General features: G+C 35.2%; 1 protein-coding gene across 1 annotated transcript in view; it reads right to left on the minus strand.

The window, feature by feature from the left end:
- The window catches only part of Thoc2 (THO complex subunit 2), a 106,051-nt gene that overhangs the window by 24,143 nt on the left and 65,952 nt on the right, over positions 1 to 15,956 (minus strand). Inside the window, 10 exon segments of the mRNA XM_087903014.1 lie at positions 6,933 to 7,035; positions 7,255 to 7,433; positions 7,950 to 8,134; positions 8,226 to 8,357; positions 8,636 to 8,764; positions 9,765 to 9,922; positions 10,349 to 10,490; positions 11,379 to 11,654; positions 14,748 to 14,786; positions 14,788 to 14,913. Coding sequence (XP_087759140.1) covers positions 6,933 to 7,035; positions 7,255 to 7,433; positions 7,950 to 8,134; positions 8,226 to 8,357; positions 8,636 to 8,764; positions 9,765 to 9,922; positions 10,349 to 10,490; positions 11,379 to 11,654; positions 14,748 to 14,786; positions 14,788 to 14,913 — 1,469 coding nt within the window.

Here is a 15,956-nt window from a genome sequence, read left to right on the forward strand (position 1 = left end):
GACACTGAAGGAACTGCTCAACATCCTTAGCCATCAAGAAAATGCAGAGCAAAACAACTCTGATATACTACCTTACACCTTTCAGAATGGCTAAGTTAACAAAAATACTGATGATACCTTATGCTGGAGAGGATATGGAATAAGAGGAACATTCCTGCATTGCTGGTGAGAGTGCAAACTTGTGCAGCCACTTTGGTAATCAGTATGGCAATTTTTCAGAAAATTGGGAATCTACCTACCTCTAGACTCAGCAATACCACTCTTGGGCATATACCCAAAGGATGCTTAATCATACAAGAATATTTGCTCAATTATGTTTATAGCAGCATTATTTGTAATAGCCAGAACCTAGAAATAGTTCAGATGCCCCTCAACCAAAGAACAGATAAAGAAAATGTGGTACATTTACACAAAGAAGTACTACTCAGGGGTAAAAAACAATGATATCTTGAAATTTGCATTCAAATGGATGGAACTAGAAAAATCCATCCTGAGTGAGATAACCCAGACCCTTAAAGATAAACATGGCATGTACTCACACATAAAGCCTATAGTCCACAACCCTAGAGAAGCTAGGTAATAAGGAGACCCCTAAGAGAAACATACATGGATCCCTCTGGGAAGGGGAAATAGATTAGTTCTCCTGAGAAAACTGGGAGTGTTGGGGTGGGGGCAGAAGGGATGGAGGAAGGGGAGGAGGAGGTGAGAAGGAAGAGAAGAGGAGAACACGAGGGAAGGAATGGTTGAGATGGGGGAAGTACAGAGAGGGAGAACAAGGAAAGAGATATCTTGATTGAGAGCCAACTATGGGACTAGCAAGAAATCTGGAACTAGGGAAATTACTACGAGGAATCCACAAGGATGATTCATCTAAGACCCTTAGCAATAGTGGAGAGGGTGCCCGAACTGGCCTTGCCCTGTAGTCAGATTGCTGACTACCTTAACTGTGATCATAGAACTTTCATCCAGCACTGATGGAAGCAGATGCAGAGATCCACAGGGAAGCACTGGACTGAGCTCCTAAAGTCCAGTCAAAGAGAGGGAGAAGTGATAATATGAGCACAGAGGTAAAGACCATGATGGCTTACCTGAACTAATGGGAGTTCACTAACTAAAGCCTGACAGCAGGGGAACCAAGCATAGGATCAAATTAGGCCCTCTGAATGTGGATGACAGTTGTATGGCTGGGGCAGTCTGTGGGGACAGTGGCAGTGGGACCAGAATTTATTCCTACTGCTTGAACTGATTTTTTTGAAGCCCATTCTCTTTAGAGGGATACCTGTTCAGCCTAGATAAGTGGGGATGGCCTTAGACCTGCCTCAAAGTGATATGCTAGACTATTGACTTCCCACTGGAAGCCTTACCATCTCTGAGGAGTGGATGTGGTGGTCTGAGAGAAGTGGAGGGAGTGGGATAAAGGAAGCGAGTGGAAACTCAGATTGATAGGTAAAATGAGAAAATATTTTTAAATTAATTAATAAAAGATAATTATAATGCGATATTAGATTATTTTGTATATAATCACAATCTTTGAGAATAAGAAAGTAATGACCAAAAACACATTCAACAAACCAAAAAAGGAGATATCAGTAAACAGACTCCTAAGCTGTATGGACTACTTTCAAAATTACTCTACTATTTTCTTGCATTAATATAAGCAGTACTCAAATTGTCTAAAACAAGCACTATATCCCTAAAATGTCTCAAAACTTTACCATCATATCCTGTATCTCAGAAGGATAAATCAGGTTGTTAAACAAAATGTAACGATATACACAATTAAGCCAGAATAAAAAGTAGACTCTATTCAAATTTTTTTAAAAGGAGATAAAGACATTCATAAACTCACAAAGGCACCAAGACACATCTTGAAATATTGTAAGATTAACAGAAACCCTCAGAAAGAGAAAGATTACCTGAAAAGTACAGAGTAAAAGACACAATTATTTGTTCTCTTCAAGAAACACGTATCACTGCTAGGAATACCTACAGGGTGAGACTCAAAAGATAGAAGTCAACCTACCCAGTGAGTAAAAGCCAAACTTAAGCTGGCATAGTTCTTCTGGTGGTTAACAAAGTAGAATTCAAATAAAAATTGGAATAGTCAAATAATTTAGCTATATATGAATTATTCAAGAATATGTAACATCACAAACCATATGAATTGTATGTTAGGGCTATAAATTTCACAAAACATTAATGTTTGTACACAATGACACTGGTCCTGATAGAGTAACAGTAGATCATTTTGACATTCACTGTCAACTTTAGATATGTCATTCATACTCCAAACAAAAACTGCAGAGTTAAACCATACCAAAGAGTAAATGGACTTAGGAGATAATCTGGAGAATATTTCATCCAACAGAAACTTAACAAATAATCTGGTGAATATTTCAAACAGAAACAGGACCACAAGAATGTCTTAAGAAATACAATACAATACTGAAAGGGTTTTTCTATCTCATTAGATCATAATGAAATACAACTAGAAATCAATAGCAAGAGAAAATATAGAAACCACACAAATACTTGGAGACTGAAAAATATACTTTGGTTGAAGAAATCAAGGAGAAATTTTAAAAATTCCAAACTTCAAATGAAAATAAAAGCACAACATAATAGAGTATTTCAGATACTACTAAAGTAGTGCAAGCTATAAATGCTTACATTGAAAAACACAGAAACGCCTCAAATAGTCTAATGATGTAGTAAAACAAGAACAAGGCAAACCTCAAAGCAATCAAAAGCAAGAAATAATTGAAGTCAAGGCAGAATTCATAAAATAGAGACTAAAGAACAATATACAGAATCAATCGATCAGAGTTGGTTCTTTGAAAAATTTGCCAAATACCTAGCCAAACTAGTCAAAACAGAAAATTCAAGTTAATAAAAATTAGAGATGAAAATGGTGATTTTACTGTTGATTCCAGTATCAGAAAATAAAACTTAAAAAAAAATCTAGAATAAAATGGATAAATTCCCTAGATACATATAACCTATCAAAATTAAATCAAGGAAATATAACAAATTTAAATAGACCCATAACAAGCAATGAGACAGCTGTTACTAAAAGTCTTCCAACAAAGAAAAGCCCAGAAGTATTTAGACTGATGAATAAATTTCACCAAACCTTTACAGAAGTGTCTTAAAATGTTCCATAAAATAGAAAGTAAAAGAACACGATCAATCACATTTCTATGATGCCAATATTACCCTTATATCCAAACTGAATAAATACACCAACAAAGCACAAAATTACAGACCAATAATAAGACCCCTGATAAGTGAGATGTAAAAGTACTTTTAAACTTTCATTGATTTGCATTTCCTTACATGTATGTCTGTTTCGTGTCTATCTGTGTATGACATAAATGCCTGGTGTTCACAGGGACCAGAAGAAGACATCAGATCCTGCTGGAACTGGACTTACAAATGGTTGTAAGCTGCCATGTGAGTCTAAGAATTAAACCTGGAAGGGCAGTCAGTATTCTAAACCTTGCTGAGCCATCTCTCTAGCCCAAAATGCAAAAAAAATCTTAAATTCTTGTAAACAGAATTCAAAAAGACACTAAAATCATGCACCATGACCAAATTGGTTTCATTCCAGGGATGCAAGAATGATTCAAGAAATGTAATACGAAAGATGGACAGACTTGGGGTTAGAAAGCATAAGGTTACGTTAATAGCTGTAAAGAAAGGTTTTGATCAAAACATTTTTAAAAGCTCTTAGGAAACTGGGAATACAGGGAATATATAATAAACATTCAAAGGCACTTAAATCAAAATCAGAAATAAGACAGAATATACCCTTTCTACTCATTAAATATAGTGCTTAAAATCTTAGCTAGAGCATTGGGGCAAGAAAGTGAAATGAAAGAGATAACAGAAAAGAAAAAAATTCAAATCACCGTGATTTGCAAATGTGACATGATCCTATTCTTAAAAGACCCAGAAGGCTATGCCAGAAATCTTATATCTAATAGCACATTCAGCAAATTAACAGGATACAAAGATCTACTTAATAAGGATGAAAATTCTGAAGAAGAAATCATCCACGATAACTTGAAAGAAAAAAATACTTAGGAAATAAAAGACTAGTAAAATGTGAAGTAAAAGTGACAAATCTAAGACACTGACCTATTCAGGATTTGTTGCTTCCATTTTATCTAATTTTAACATTGGTTTTTTTAGACGCCTGCTTTCTAATGGGAAGGAGTAAGAAAGGATGTAGAATTGGGTGGGTGGGGATGTAAGGAAGATCTGGGAGAAGCTGGAATAGGTGAGAATGTAATCAGATTATACAGTATGAAAAAATATATTTTCAAAATAAAAAAAAAATTTAAAATGAAACTGCCTTGACCATTCGAAAATTTTAAAACAAAAAAAAAAATTAAACCCCATGCTTATGGAATGGGAGAATCAATATTGTGCAAATGGTTTCTATTACCCAAACTGATCTACATATTCAATACAGCTCCCATAAATACAGTCCTTCATAGAATTAAAGGGACACACACCTAAAACTGATAAGGGAAATACAGAAGACCTAGAATAGTCTAATTAATTAACGAAAAAAGCAATACTAGAAGAATCATAATACCTGATCCCAAATTATACTATAGATTCATAGCAACAAAGATGGCATGCTACTGGCAGAAAAACAAACATGTAGATTTTTGTAGGTCATTGGTATAGAATATAGGAGTAAGAAGTAAATATACACAGCTACAATCATCTAATTTACAACAAAAATATCATAAGCATATATTGGAAAAAAGACAGTATCTGCGACACACAGTAGTGGGAAAACGTGATGGTCATATGTAAAAGGTTGAAACTGGATGTCTATTACTCATTCTGCTCAAAATCAATTCAAAGTGAGCAAACACCTGAATGTATGAGTTGAAACTTTTAAACTGTGAAAGGAAAATATAGGAAAAACATTTCTAAACCCTAGAATGCTGACTAAGAACTGACAAATAATAAGATAGCATGAAATTCTGCTTGTGCACAGCTAAGGAAAACAATCATCACAGTGAATAGAGAGCATACAAAATGGGGGGGGGCATTGTCAATTTTGTATCAGATACAAGATTGAAAATTAGAATAATGAACAGCAAATTAACTCTTCAAAATTTATCTAATAAATAAACAGGTTGATAAATATATGAGCTGATAAACTGTTTAAAGGAATATAAACGGCCAATAAATACTTGAAAAAGTATTCAACATCTTAGCCATCAGAGAAAAGAAAATTAAAACTGCTATGAACCAGTCAGAATAGCTTTATCAAGAAAATTAACAAGAACAAGAGTTGACGAGAATGTGAATAAACACTTATTAATTACTATTGGGAACATTAACTAGTTCAGCGACTATAGAAGTCAGTGTACAAGTTTAAGAATTAAAACTATCTCAGGCTGAAGAGGTGGCTCAGCGGTTAAGAGCACTGACTGCTTTTCCAGAGGTCCTGAGTTCAACTCCCAGCAACCACATGGTGGCTCACAGCCATCTATAATTAGATCCGGTGCCCCCTTCTGGCGCGCAGGGATACATAGAAGGAATGCTATCTTATATATGCCACTCCTGAATATGCATCCAAGATACTCTATAATTTAACATAACATGGAGGGAGATACTTGCACAATTTTGGTTACTGCTGCACTAGCCATAATAAATGGAACCAGCCTATGTGTCTCTCAACACATTCATGGAAAAAGAAAATGTGGTACACATACAAAATGAAATTTAATTCAGGCAAAATGAAAACTGAAATGGCATTTGCTGGAAAATGGATTCAACTGGAAATATTTACTTTAATTGAAATTAGTCAGGCTCAAAAGGACAAAAAAATGTTTTGTTTTATATGTAGAACCTACGTTAAAGTATGAATACTATCATATACGTCCTGAAACTAGAAAAGGGATCAATAAAGAACACATCTTAAGAAAGGGACAAGAGGTAGAAAGGAAGATAATGGAATACAAGTGACATAAGAGCAGAGGGAAATTATTTGGAAATAAGGTGAGAGCACTGGAGGTCAAATTAGAATCAATTATGAGGCACACAATATAACCCTTTACTCTGTATGTTAAGTCAAAAGGTAATTTTTTTTTAAAAAAAAGAGAATTTTGGAGTTAGGGAGATGGCTCATATTTGTAAAGAACTTGCCGTGCTTAACTTCCCAGAACTCGCACAAAGACCAGAACAAAATCACTCATCTGTGATGTAGGATGTCATTCTGTACACTAAGAATATGTGTTGCTTTTATTTATTGATGAATATAGCTCCTTTGGCCTATGGCAGGGCAGAACATATCTAGATGGGAAATCCAAGCAGAGATAGAGGGAGAAAAAAAGGAGTACGGAGAGAGACCAGCAGCCATGGGAGGAGTAAGATAACAAAGCAAGCACCGGTAAACCACAGGCAACATAGCAATACACAGATTAATAAAAATGGGTTTATATAAATATAAGAGTAATAAGACTGAGCCACCAGTTGAACAGATACAATTAATATTAAGCCTCTGAGTGATTATTTTATAAGCAGCTGTGGGACTGGGTAGGACATAGAAAAGCCTCCGGCTACACATCTGTAATTCTATTGGCTCCTATGGTAAAATGGAACACAGTATCTTTGAAACCTCACCGGCTAGCTGGCCTGGGATAGGCAGCAAAGTGAATCCAAAGGTACACGGTGAAAAGTAACATCTGAGGTTAGAACAACACACATTTGTGGCAAGTGTGCACAACTACTTGCACACACATGAATGTGAGTACACACCCATTAGTCGAGGGGGGAGGGAGGAGGGACGGAGGGAGGGAGGGACGGAGGGAGGGAAGGACGGAGGGAGGGAAGGAAGGACGGACGGACGGACGGACGGACGAACAGAGAATTTAGAATTGTGACATAAGGCATAGCATTCTTACCTGTTAGAGCCACTATTTCCATTGCTTGAATTCCCTTTTGGTGTGGTACTAGAAGCCTTATTAACAGCTTTTGTACCACATTGAGATCTCTCCCTTGGTTTATCTAAAATAAAAAGAAGGTTTTTGTTAGCAAACTGTAAACATAAACTATGACTTCATAGCAAAATGATTAGTGGATAATTAGAAGACTCAGGAGGCTGGTTATTTAATAGTTACATACTCATAACCAGAGAATTAAAAAGCAATACGAAGCTTGCACTGTAATTATCATGTGATAAAATATTTTAATATATTATTTATAAGTGTCTATAAATAAGCATACCAGTCTCCTCAGTACCACTTTCATCCGATTTAGACGCACTTCCAAGGGATGATGATGAAGTCCCACCACCAGGCCCATTTTGTACACTCGCAACAGCATTCCTTGGAGGAGGATCTTTGTGATGAAATTCATTTTCAGGTATCATGTGAGACTTTCTACATTTCAACAGCCCCCAGTAGCTGAAAGTCGCACAAAGTGTTTAAATACACATACACAAATCAAAAAAAAAACAAAAAAAACACAAATATGGGGTTTAGTATAACAAAATTAGCAAATTATTCACTCTGATACTTGGTCCTAGAAAATAATGTACTATTTTTCAGTATATTCTTCAAGGTCTTTAGAGTGTTCTAAAACCTTAAAAGTCATTCTTTCAAAATAAACTTATTCTATAAATTAGAGAGGTTTTTTCTTTTTGATCCTCAAGAGATGGTAACTATGACAAAATTGTATTTCCCCAATTTCAAGAACTATTATATGTGGCCTTTGAAGCTATCTATCATCCAGTATAAACCGGAAGTTGACAATCAGAAGTGACAACTCTCACCAGCCTGTGGGAACATGATCGCATAATCTCCCATAATCTCCTGAAGTAAAGCAGAAGATAAGACTTCAACATTGTAAAACATTTTCAGATCTTCAGAATCCTTCTATAATCTAGTCTCATAAGTCACATTAAAATATAATTGTGTTACCCCATAGCCAATGCATATAGATCTGGCCTCTTCTCTTTTTCTTCTTGGCATATTTTGTTCACTCTTCTTTCCAAAGCCTGACCCAGATTTAAAACTTTTGGGTACCAAGGAAGTATTTTTGTTAGCACAATCAGTATATTCCTGATGTGAGTATATTCGCCTGTCTCAAGGCAATGCACCGATGCCTATAACAGACATTTAAAGATCTATTATCATAAAACACAGGAATGAAGAGGGAAAAAATTACCTTTCAAAAATATCCACTTTTTATTTTACCTTGGTTAATTTGTAATGCCACTTATGTACAACATGTCGAAAATTTTCATAATCTAATTGATCAGCTTTATTTCCGCCATCAAATCCAGTTGCCCGTAATATAGTAAGGAATCCTGGATAATTTCCACATTCCTAAGGAAAAATAAATTTCTCATTCTTAGTGGTAAAATTTATCCCACAAAATAGAAGAATGAGACCAGATAAGTGACCAGATATAAAAGAAATGTTCAGTTTTTACAATGATAATAAGTTGAAATAGAATTTTTAAAAATCCACTTTTAAATAATATATTAATTGTGGTTTTAAGTATCGTTTTACATCTGAATCCTAAATTGTTTTAGAATGGACCAATCTGAAGCAATCATTATATACACACATGTAAAATATAAACATATTTATTAATCATATACCTTTTCATATGTGGCTCTATCACTATGCCACCTGGTCACTGTCTCTAACATGCAGCAGAGAAATCTCCCATACCGACTAGCTTCATTTTCAGTACAGCTTGCAACTGTGTAAATTATGTCAGAAAAAACCTAGAGGAAGAATGATTGAAAAAGAAAATTAAACTGACTGAAAATATTAAAAGACTATCAAATAAACAGATAAATTTAGTAAAAAATGGACTTTCTCCTTTTCACACCTGCAGAAATTTTTGGTGACTCTAGAGTCTGTAGAAAAAAATAGCAATCATAAAGCATCCAAGTAAAGTTTTATGAATTTGGTTGATGATAAAATGAAAGGTTATTATTATTATTATATAATAGCTTCTTGAACACTTAGCTATTCGTGACAGAGATGAAAGACAATAGGCAAAAGCGAATCTGATAAAATTTAGAATATGAAGCAGACATGACATAACACATATATTTCTAACCCACAAATGCAGTAAAAGAAAAAAGCCAGATGAAATAAGAATATGACAACACTAAAATGCTTCCCCACTTGTATGTGGTATGATTGTGTAAAGTCTTTGATTTGAGTTGAAGGTTGTTTTCCTTAGTTTTTTTTTAAGAATGAAAGTTAAGAGTGGAGAAACCTATTTATAAAGAGAAAAAATTATTAAAATCAAATTCTGAGTGAAAAGGTTAACCTTGAATATAATAGGTATCATTGCATGGGGTTTTTATATATAGGTTCCTTTTCATAGATAGGAAGATTGAGGCACAGAGAGGTTAAATATCTTGTGAAAGATCATATAGCTGAAAATTAGAGCTAGGAATCAAGGTCAAGAACTTAGCTCTTAAGATAGGCCATTCAGCTGGGCACGGGTGATGCACACCTTGCGTTCCAGCACTCAGGAGGGGGAAGGCAGAGGCATGCCTCTGTGTGTTCAATCAAGGCCAACCTGGTCAATAAACCGAGGTTCAGGACAGGCCAGACTGTTGTTACATAGATAAACCCTATCTCGAAAAAATAAAACAAACAAAAAAAAGGATCATGATATCTACCATATATACAATACCTCTAGAATTTATAATAAATTAGCTGTCCTTACATGAGATTTTCTTTTTAAATGTTGCAATAAGAACTTACTCGGTCATAGCAAAGAAGTGTGGAAAAATTTGGAGTTTTCTGTTGATGTACCAATTCAACAAAACGAGCACAGTAAACAGCATCTATTGCTGAAAAAATGCATCGAGGAAATATACACAGCTGTAGAAATTTTGTGATGGTCTCATTTTTGGTTGACTCTAAAAATAAAAGAGGAATGTATTAAGAAGTAATCTTCCTCAAGTGCCTCAAGGCTACCAAACAAGTCATTTTACTGTAGTGTACAGAATGGTATAAAATCACAAACTATCAGATAAAGATTCATCATCACTTTTACTCAATGGACATTTTTCTATCTACAATTTCCAAGAAATATGATTCTATACACAAAATTTGAATACTAAGCTGCCAATATTATCTTTATAATCTAATTTTATTTTGCTAACCAACTAACTCATCAGTCACGTTAGTGAACACATGAAGTTGATTCTGCTGTAATGAATAACTAAAGAAGGGACCAGTGAACAGTGCTGAATACAAACATAATCACTTGAACACCTCCAGAGTTAGAAATGCTTGCTCTTGCAACTTAACAGCAGCAGGAATATATAATGCCAACAACTTACTTGCTAAAAGCCAGTTGTCTTTTTCCAATTTCAGTCTCTGAAGAACTCTCTGAACATGTTCCATCTGCTTCTTTTCTTCTTCAAGAAGTTTGTCCTGAAGGGCCGTGCAACGCTCCTTCTCTTTTTTCTTTTTATTTGGAGGCTACAAAGTAAAGTCACATACTTTTTTAACTGTATCTACATTGTCTCCCCTTCATGTAATTAAGATTTTAAAGAGAAAAATGATTATACTTTATAATTGCTTCAGCATGATTATATAGTAGGTATTCCTGAATACTCCATCCAACACATCCAAATCAGTATCACAGAGTTTTCAGACCCTTCTGAACAGGTCACCTTCCTAACAGTGCTTCATTCTGAAGCAAAAATGAAGTCATTTTTGACTTCCCTTCATTCATCTACCTCACTTATTTACAAGTCATGTATTGCAACTGTCTCTAGCATAACCTAACCACATAACCAAGTACCCCAAAAGATACGCAACCAGTCTCTAGACTTAGACTAATCTTCCCCTTATCAAAATCACTATTAAAATTATTCTCATAATCTTTCTAAGGTACCATTTTTACATGTCATTTACCAGAAGAGATATCTAAACAAGTTCTAGATTATACTGTATTTACTATTCTGCCTGATTTTTCAGTACCTGCCTAATTTGCTACTAACTTCATTTTTCAAATATATCAAAGTCCATTCAGTAGAGTAAAAAAAGGTCTTACACACACTTACACACACACACACACACACACACACACACACACACACACACACACTGGATAATTATCCTGCTCTTGAAATAGGAGTCAAACAAATCAGCTTAAATTGCTATGAGAGTGTTCACTAGAAAAGACATGTATGTTTTTTATTCCTTAATTATAATTTCTATCCATTGAGGGGTTACCATTAAATTAATTTAAAATATTATAGATCAATAAGACTGTAGAATCAAAAATATTGAACTAAAATAATTGCAAAGCATGGACAATACTAAATGTCATAATTATACCTGTGCTGCTATAATAAAACCTACCATTTCCTGATTGTCATCAATCGCTTTCATCTGGACTTTAAGTTTATTGACTTCTCTTTCATAGCTGGTATGTGGAACTGCAAGGTCATACATTGTCAACGACCAAAATGTAGCATAGAACTGAGGGCTGATATCATCCCAGACTTTGGAAACGTGTAAGGAGACCACTGCTTCATGGACAGGAGCCATCACCATCTCACATGATGTAATGTATTTATGGACTTTATGTTGCTGTTTACTTCCCTTTTCTGATTTTTTAAGTTCATCATATTTTGACTGGAGATAAAAAGTTAAAACATATCATATATACTTATACAAAACTGTAATGGCAATTCTAGTTTCTTACCAAGAGCACTTATTCCAAGATAAATTATCCCTGAAATCTGTTCCAATCCTTAGTTTCATAACTAGTTTTTTAATCAATAAAATTTGACCTACTAACTGCAATAGGGTATGTATCAAGAAGCTGGATTGCCACAAGAAAGGTTATAAAAAGTTACTGAGACTACTACCTCAGTGACCAAATGTTCAGTTTTGCCAGACTTAGTGGTTCCCCAGAATGCAAGACATCAATGCTGAAACTGACAATATTCCAGAGAGCAACCAATTACTTTAGTCTACTGTCAAGCCAAATCAAATTTTCCATACATACCTGTGGTAAATTAAATTGAAATCATGTGAGAACTGATGCTACCTTTTCTTTTTTTTGGGGGGGGGGCTGACTGGTGTGTCCTAACTAGGGAGAGAATCAGAGGAAGGCTATACTTTTAATTACATGAGGTAAAAAATGAATCTGCTACTGAAGTCATACTAGCATAACTTTTAGTTCATAAAATATGTCAAACGCAGCAAAGAAAATTAATACATTGTCTCATGTCTTTCAGCCATTTTATGATGAAAGACTTCTTGCCAAAAAATTTTACTTGATTCAGGCATCACTTTTAAGGTGAATCTAAAAGCCCTACAATCAGTTGCTTCTTTATATTAGAAAAACACTGAAATCGTTTAATTCATGCTAAACCTATAACCCCAAACCAGATGATCGCCTATGAAACATTCTGATTGAGTTGTGCACTGACAGGTAACAGTCTCATCTGGACTAAAAGCATAAGATATCCATTACATTCAATGGCACGTCCAGCAGAATCCAGGATTCCTGAGACTGCTCTAGAAGTAGGATTACTCCCATGCTAGAGAACATGCTGATAACTACTGAAACTACAAAACTGATAAAGCTAGTAACCCATGAGCTATAGGAAAGTGTGCCAATTATATATCAGAAACCAAGAAGAACAGTAGCTAAGGTAAAAAGGATTTTAAATTTAGAAAATGGATTTTGCTGAAGATAACTAATATGAATTTAAATGAGCAAAATGACATCTGATAAGGTTCTAACGAGACATGAGATAAAACAGTCCTAAAATGACCTGCAAATGACAATCTGACTACCTAATTGGGAAATCTCTAGAACAACTGGAGCAAGCAAAATCTCCCTTTCAAATCTGTTTCAAGATTAAGTCTCAATGATTAAAAATTAAGTTATATGTATGAGAAGACTAAATAATAACATTAAGCTTCCTACTTCTGTGTTTCTGAATCTGTGACTTCTATTGGTAGGCCTTCCACTAGAATTTAGTCCAAAAAATAGGCTTAATCAAAAAGATAGTTATACTTCATCTACAATGTCAATTTCCCTTATCTAAATTAAATTAACACTTAGGTTCACATCTTCAGTCAAACAGAGAATTAAGGGGTACCACTATACTTTTGATTTATGTTTAAAAAGTTTTTTGTCAGGACAAGAATCTAAGCATTTCTGGTTGTATAATTCACAAGGGGGCCTGTGGTAGCCAATTTACTGAGGGGAACATGCAGTTACCCCTTTTTCTCTCTCAGCATTTGAAAAGAAAAAAATATTTTTTACTGTGTCTCTCTTTCTGTGTGTGTATGTGAAGGGTGGAGGTATGTGTGTGTATGTGAAGAAAGAGGGAGAGAGAGACAGACAAAGAGAGAATGTATGTGTCTGTGTAGCATGTTTATAGCTACCTGTGGGGATCAGAGGACAGCAGATCCTCTGGAACTGGAATTATGTGCAGTTCAGACTTTCCCAGCATAGGTGCTGGGAAGCACTCTGGGCTTTTCTGTATGCCCTATATTCAGTCCTCTCTTCACTTTCTTATACATTTTCCCTCATTCATCAGAGGGTCACTGAGAGGATTTCACCTAAGAACTAAATTTAGGGGGGTATGAATGCCCATCTAATCGCAACCTAGGCTGCTGAGGCACTCCCTTTCCTAAGAAGTATGCCACCCACATAGGGTGAGTTGGGGGACATTTATTACTGCCTGGAGTACATAAATGACATCGTGTATTTCTTTCTTCCTAAACCCTATATAACATGTCTTTCATTAGATTTTTTTCAATTCCTAAAAGACAAATAACATTTTTCATGGCAAAAAAAGGTAGGTCATAGGTATGATCTTCTCCATTTCCTGACCAGAGTTCAGCCGATAACAACCAGGTATTCCTGTTTGCTAGGATTCATTGACACTGATTAGGATGTCCAGGTCTCAGAAAAGTAAAATGCAACATGAAAGTCCCAAAATAAATAAAGCAATCCTTCCACCTAAGTTCTTCAAGAAATCAGGTCCTATGTTTTTATAGGTGAGACTTCTCTGATGTGGTTAGGGTAAGAATACAAGTCATTAACTACACATAAACAGCATATAATTTTCTGTAATGATAGATTCTAAAGGAAAACAAAAGCTTCCTTTGCTCCCATTAACACTTTAGAACATACAGGACAGGAATTCCTGGATAATGGCACTGAGATGGTCATTAAATCAAGTAAGACTGCAGCAGTTCAAAAGTAAACACTAACGGAGTATGCGCAATTACATGATGAGATGAACTTAGCATTTCTCCCCAGTGTCTTTTTAGAGAGAGAGACCTGTGCTACACACTCATGTCCCTACAGGGAATAAAGAGGGAATCTTAGTTTAAGAGAAGGGGACCAATATCACATACAGGACAGATTTAAACCATTTCACCCCATGTTGCAGTTAAAAACCACAAACAGTGTCAAACTAAACACAAAGAGCAGAAAGGCCAGAACCCAAGTAAACAGAAAATGGAGACTATGCTGCATCTAAAGGAACTGATTATAGCCTTATGGGGCAAGAAGTCAGGAAGACCTATTTTTTGAAGCAGTACTGCTCACTGCTGAGACAAGAATAAAAACAGAAAAATCAGAGCAATTCTCCAAGAGAGAAGATCTGAATTTATCAAATTAGAGTGTATCCAAAACTAAAATATTTGTGAAAGAATTTAGAATTACTCTTGAAAGCCAATGAAGATGTTAGTACTTACCGAAATATGGTGTGCATACATTGGCCTAGACAGAAAAAAACGCTGCATCGTGAGGTGTATGAAACTCATTACAGAGCACGTCAATTGAAGGCACTCGTTTTATGTAATCTTCTGTACTCAGATTGGATGCTAAAAACCCGCCAAACTGTACTAGGGTATCATGACACTAAATTAAAATAAGACAAAAAAAAACCAGATGTTAACATTTCACAAAACCAACATAAACCCTTTTTCAAATGATTAAGGTATTTTTTTAATATTTATTTATTTATTAAGTATACAATGTTCTTTCTGTGTGTATGCCCGCAGGCCAGAAGAGGGCACCAGATCCCCTTACAGATAGATGGTTGTGAGCCACCATGTGGTTGCTGGGAATTGAACTCAGGACCTTGGGAAGAGCAGGCAATGCTCTTAACCTCTGAGCCATCTCTCCAGCCCATGATTAAGGTATGTTATTTTGACAGAATTTTGTTTGGGAATTAAGTACCCGGATTTTTAACAGTACAGGCAGAGACAGAAATGAAGGGCACTGGGTTCAGTGAAATACATGAGGGCCAGAAAGGCAATTTTCACATATTCCCACTTGTACATAAAGCCTATAATAATGTTGACTTCCCAAAAGTAAAAGAGAAGAAGAATAGATATTAGAGGCTAAGAGTGCCACTGGAAAAGGGGTAGGGAGATGTGAGATCTTTAACATCAAAGCACATTTATTTATATAGGATAAATAAGTTCTAGTGATGTATAGCCAGCACAGAATGGCTACAGCTTATAGCTATTTGTGAAATATAAAGATCTAGAAGAAAGGAGTTCAATATTTCTCAAGACAATGATAAAAGATAAAAATAGGAATTACCAATTTCATCATTTACACATCTAGATACCGTTACTGAATCATGGCTACCGTTACTGAATCATGGCAATGTACCTTATAAACATGCACAATTACTAGATATCAAATAAAAATTTTGAATTAAAACAAAGCTTATATATTCATATACTTACATTAGTCAAATATATTTTCTATATGGTCCTAAAAAAAAGGAGGAGAGAACATGCACTCTTCTAGGCACAATGACACATATCTAGAATATAACCCAACACTCAGGAAGCAGGGGGCAATCATAAGCTCAAGGCCAGCCTGAGTTACATCTTCAAATATTCAGTATAAAACCTGGAGTAACTGCAGAAATCAGGAAAGTAAAAAGG

This window comes from Myodes glareolus, chromosome X, assembly GCF_982192425.1.
Source record: "Myodes glareolus chromosome X, mMyoGla1.1, whole genome shotgun sequence".
Classification (NCBI taxonomy): Eukaryota; Metazoa; Chordata; class Mammalia; order Rodentia; family Cricetidae; genus Myodes; species Myodes glareolus.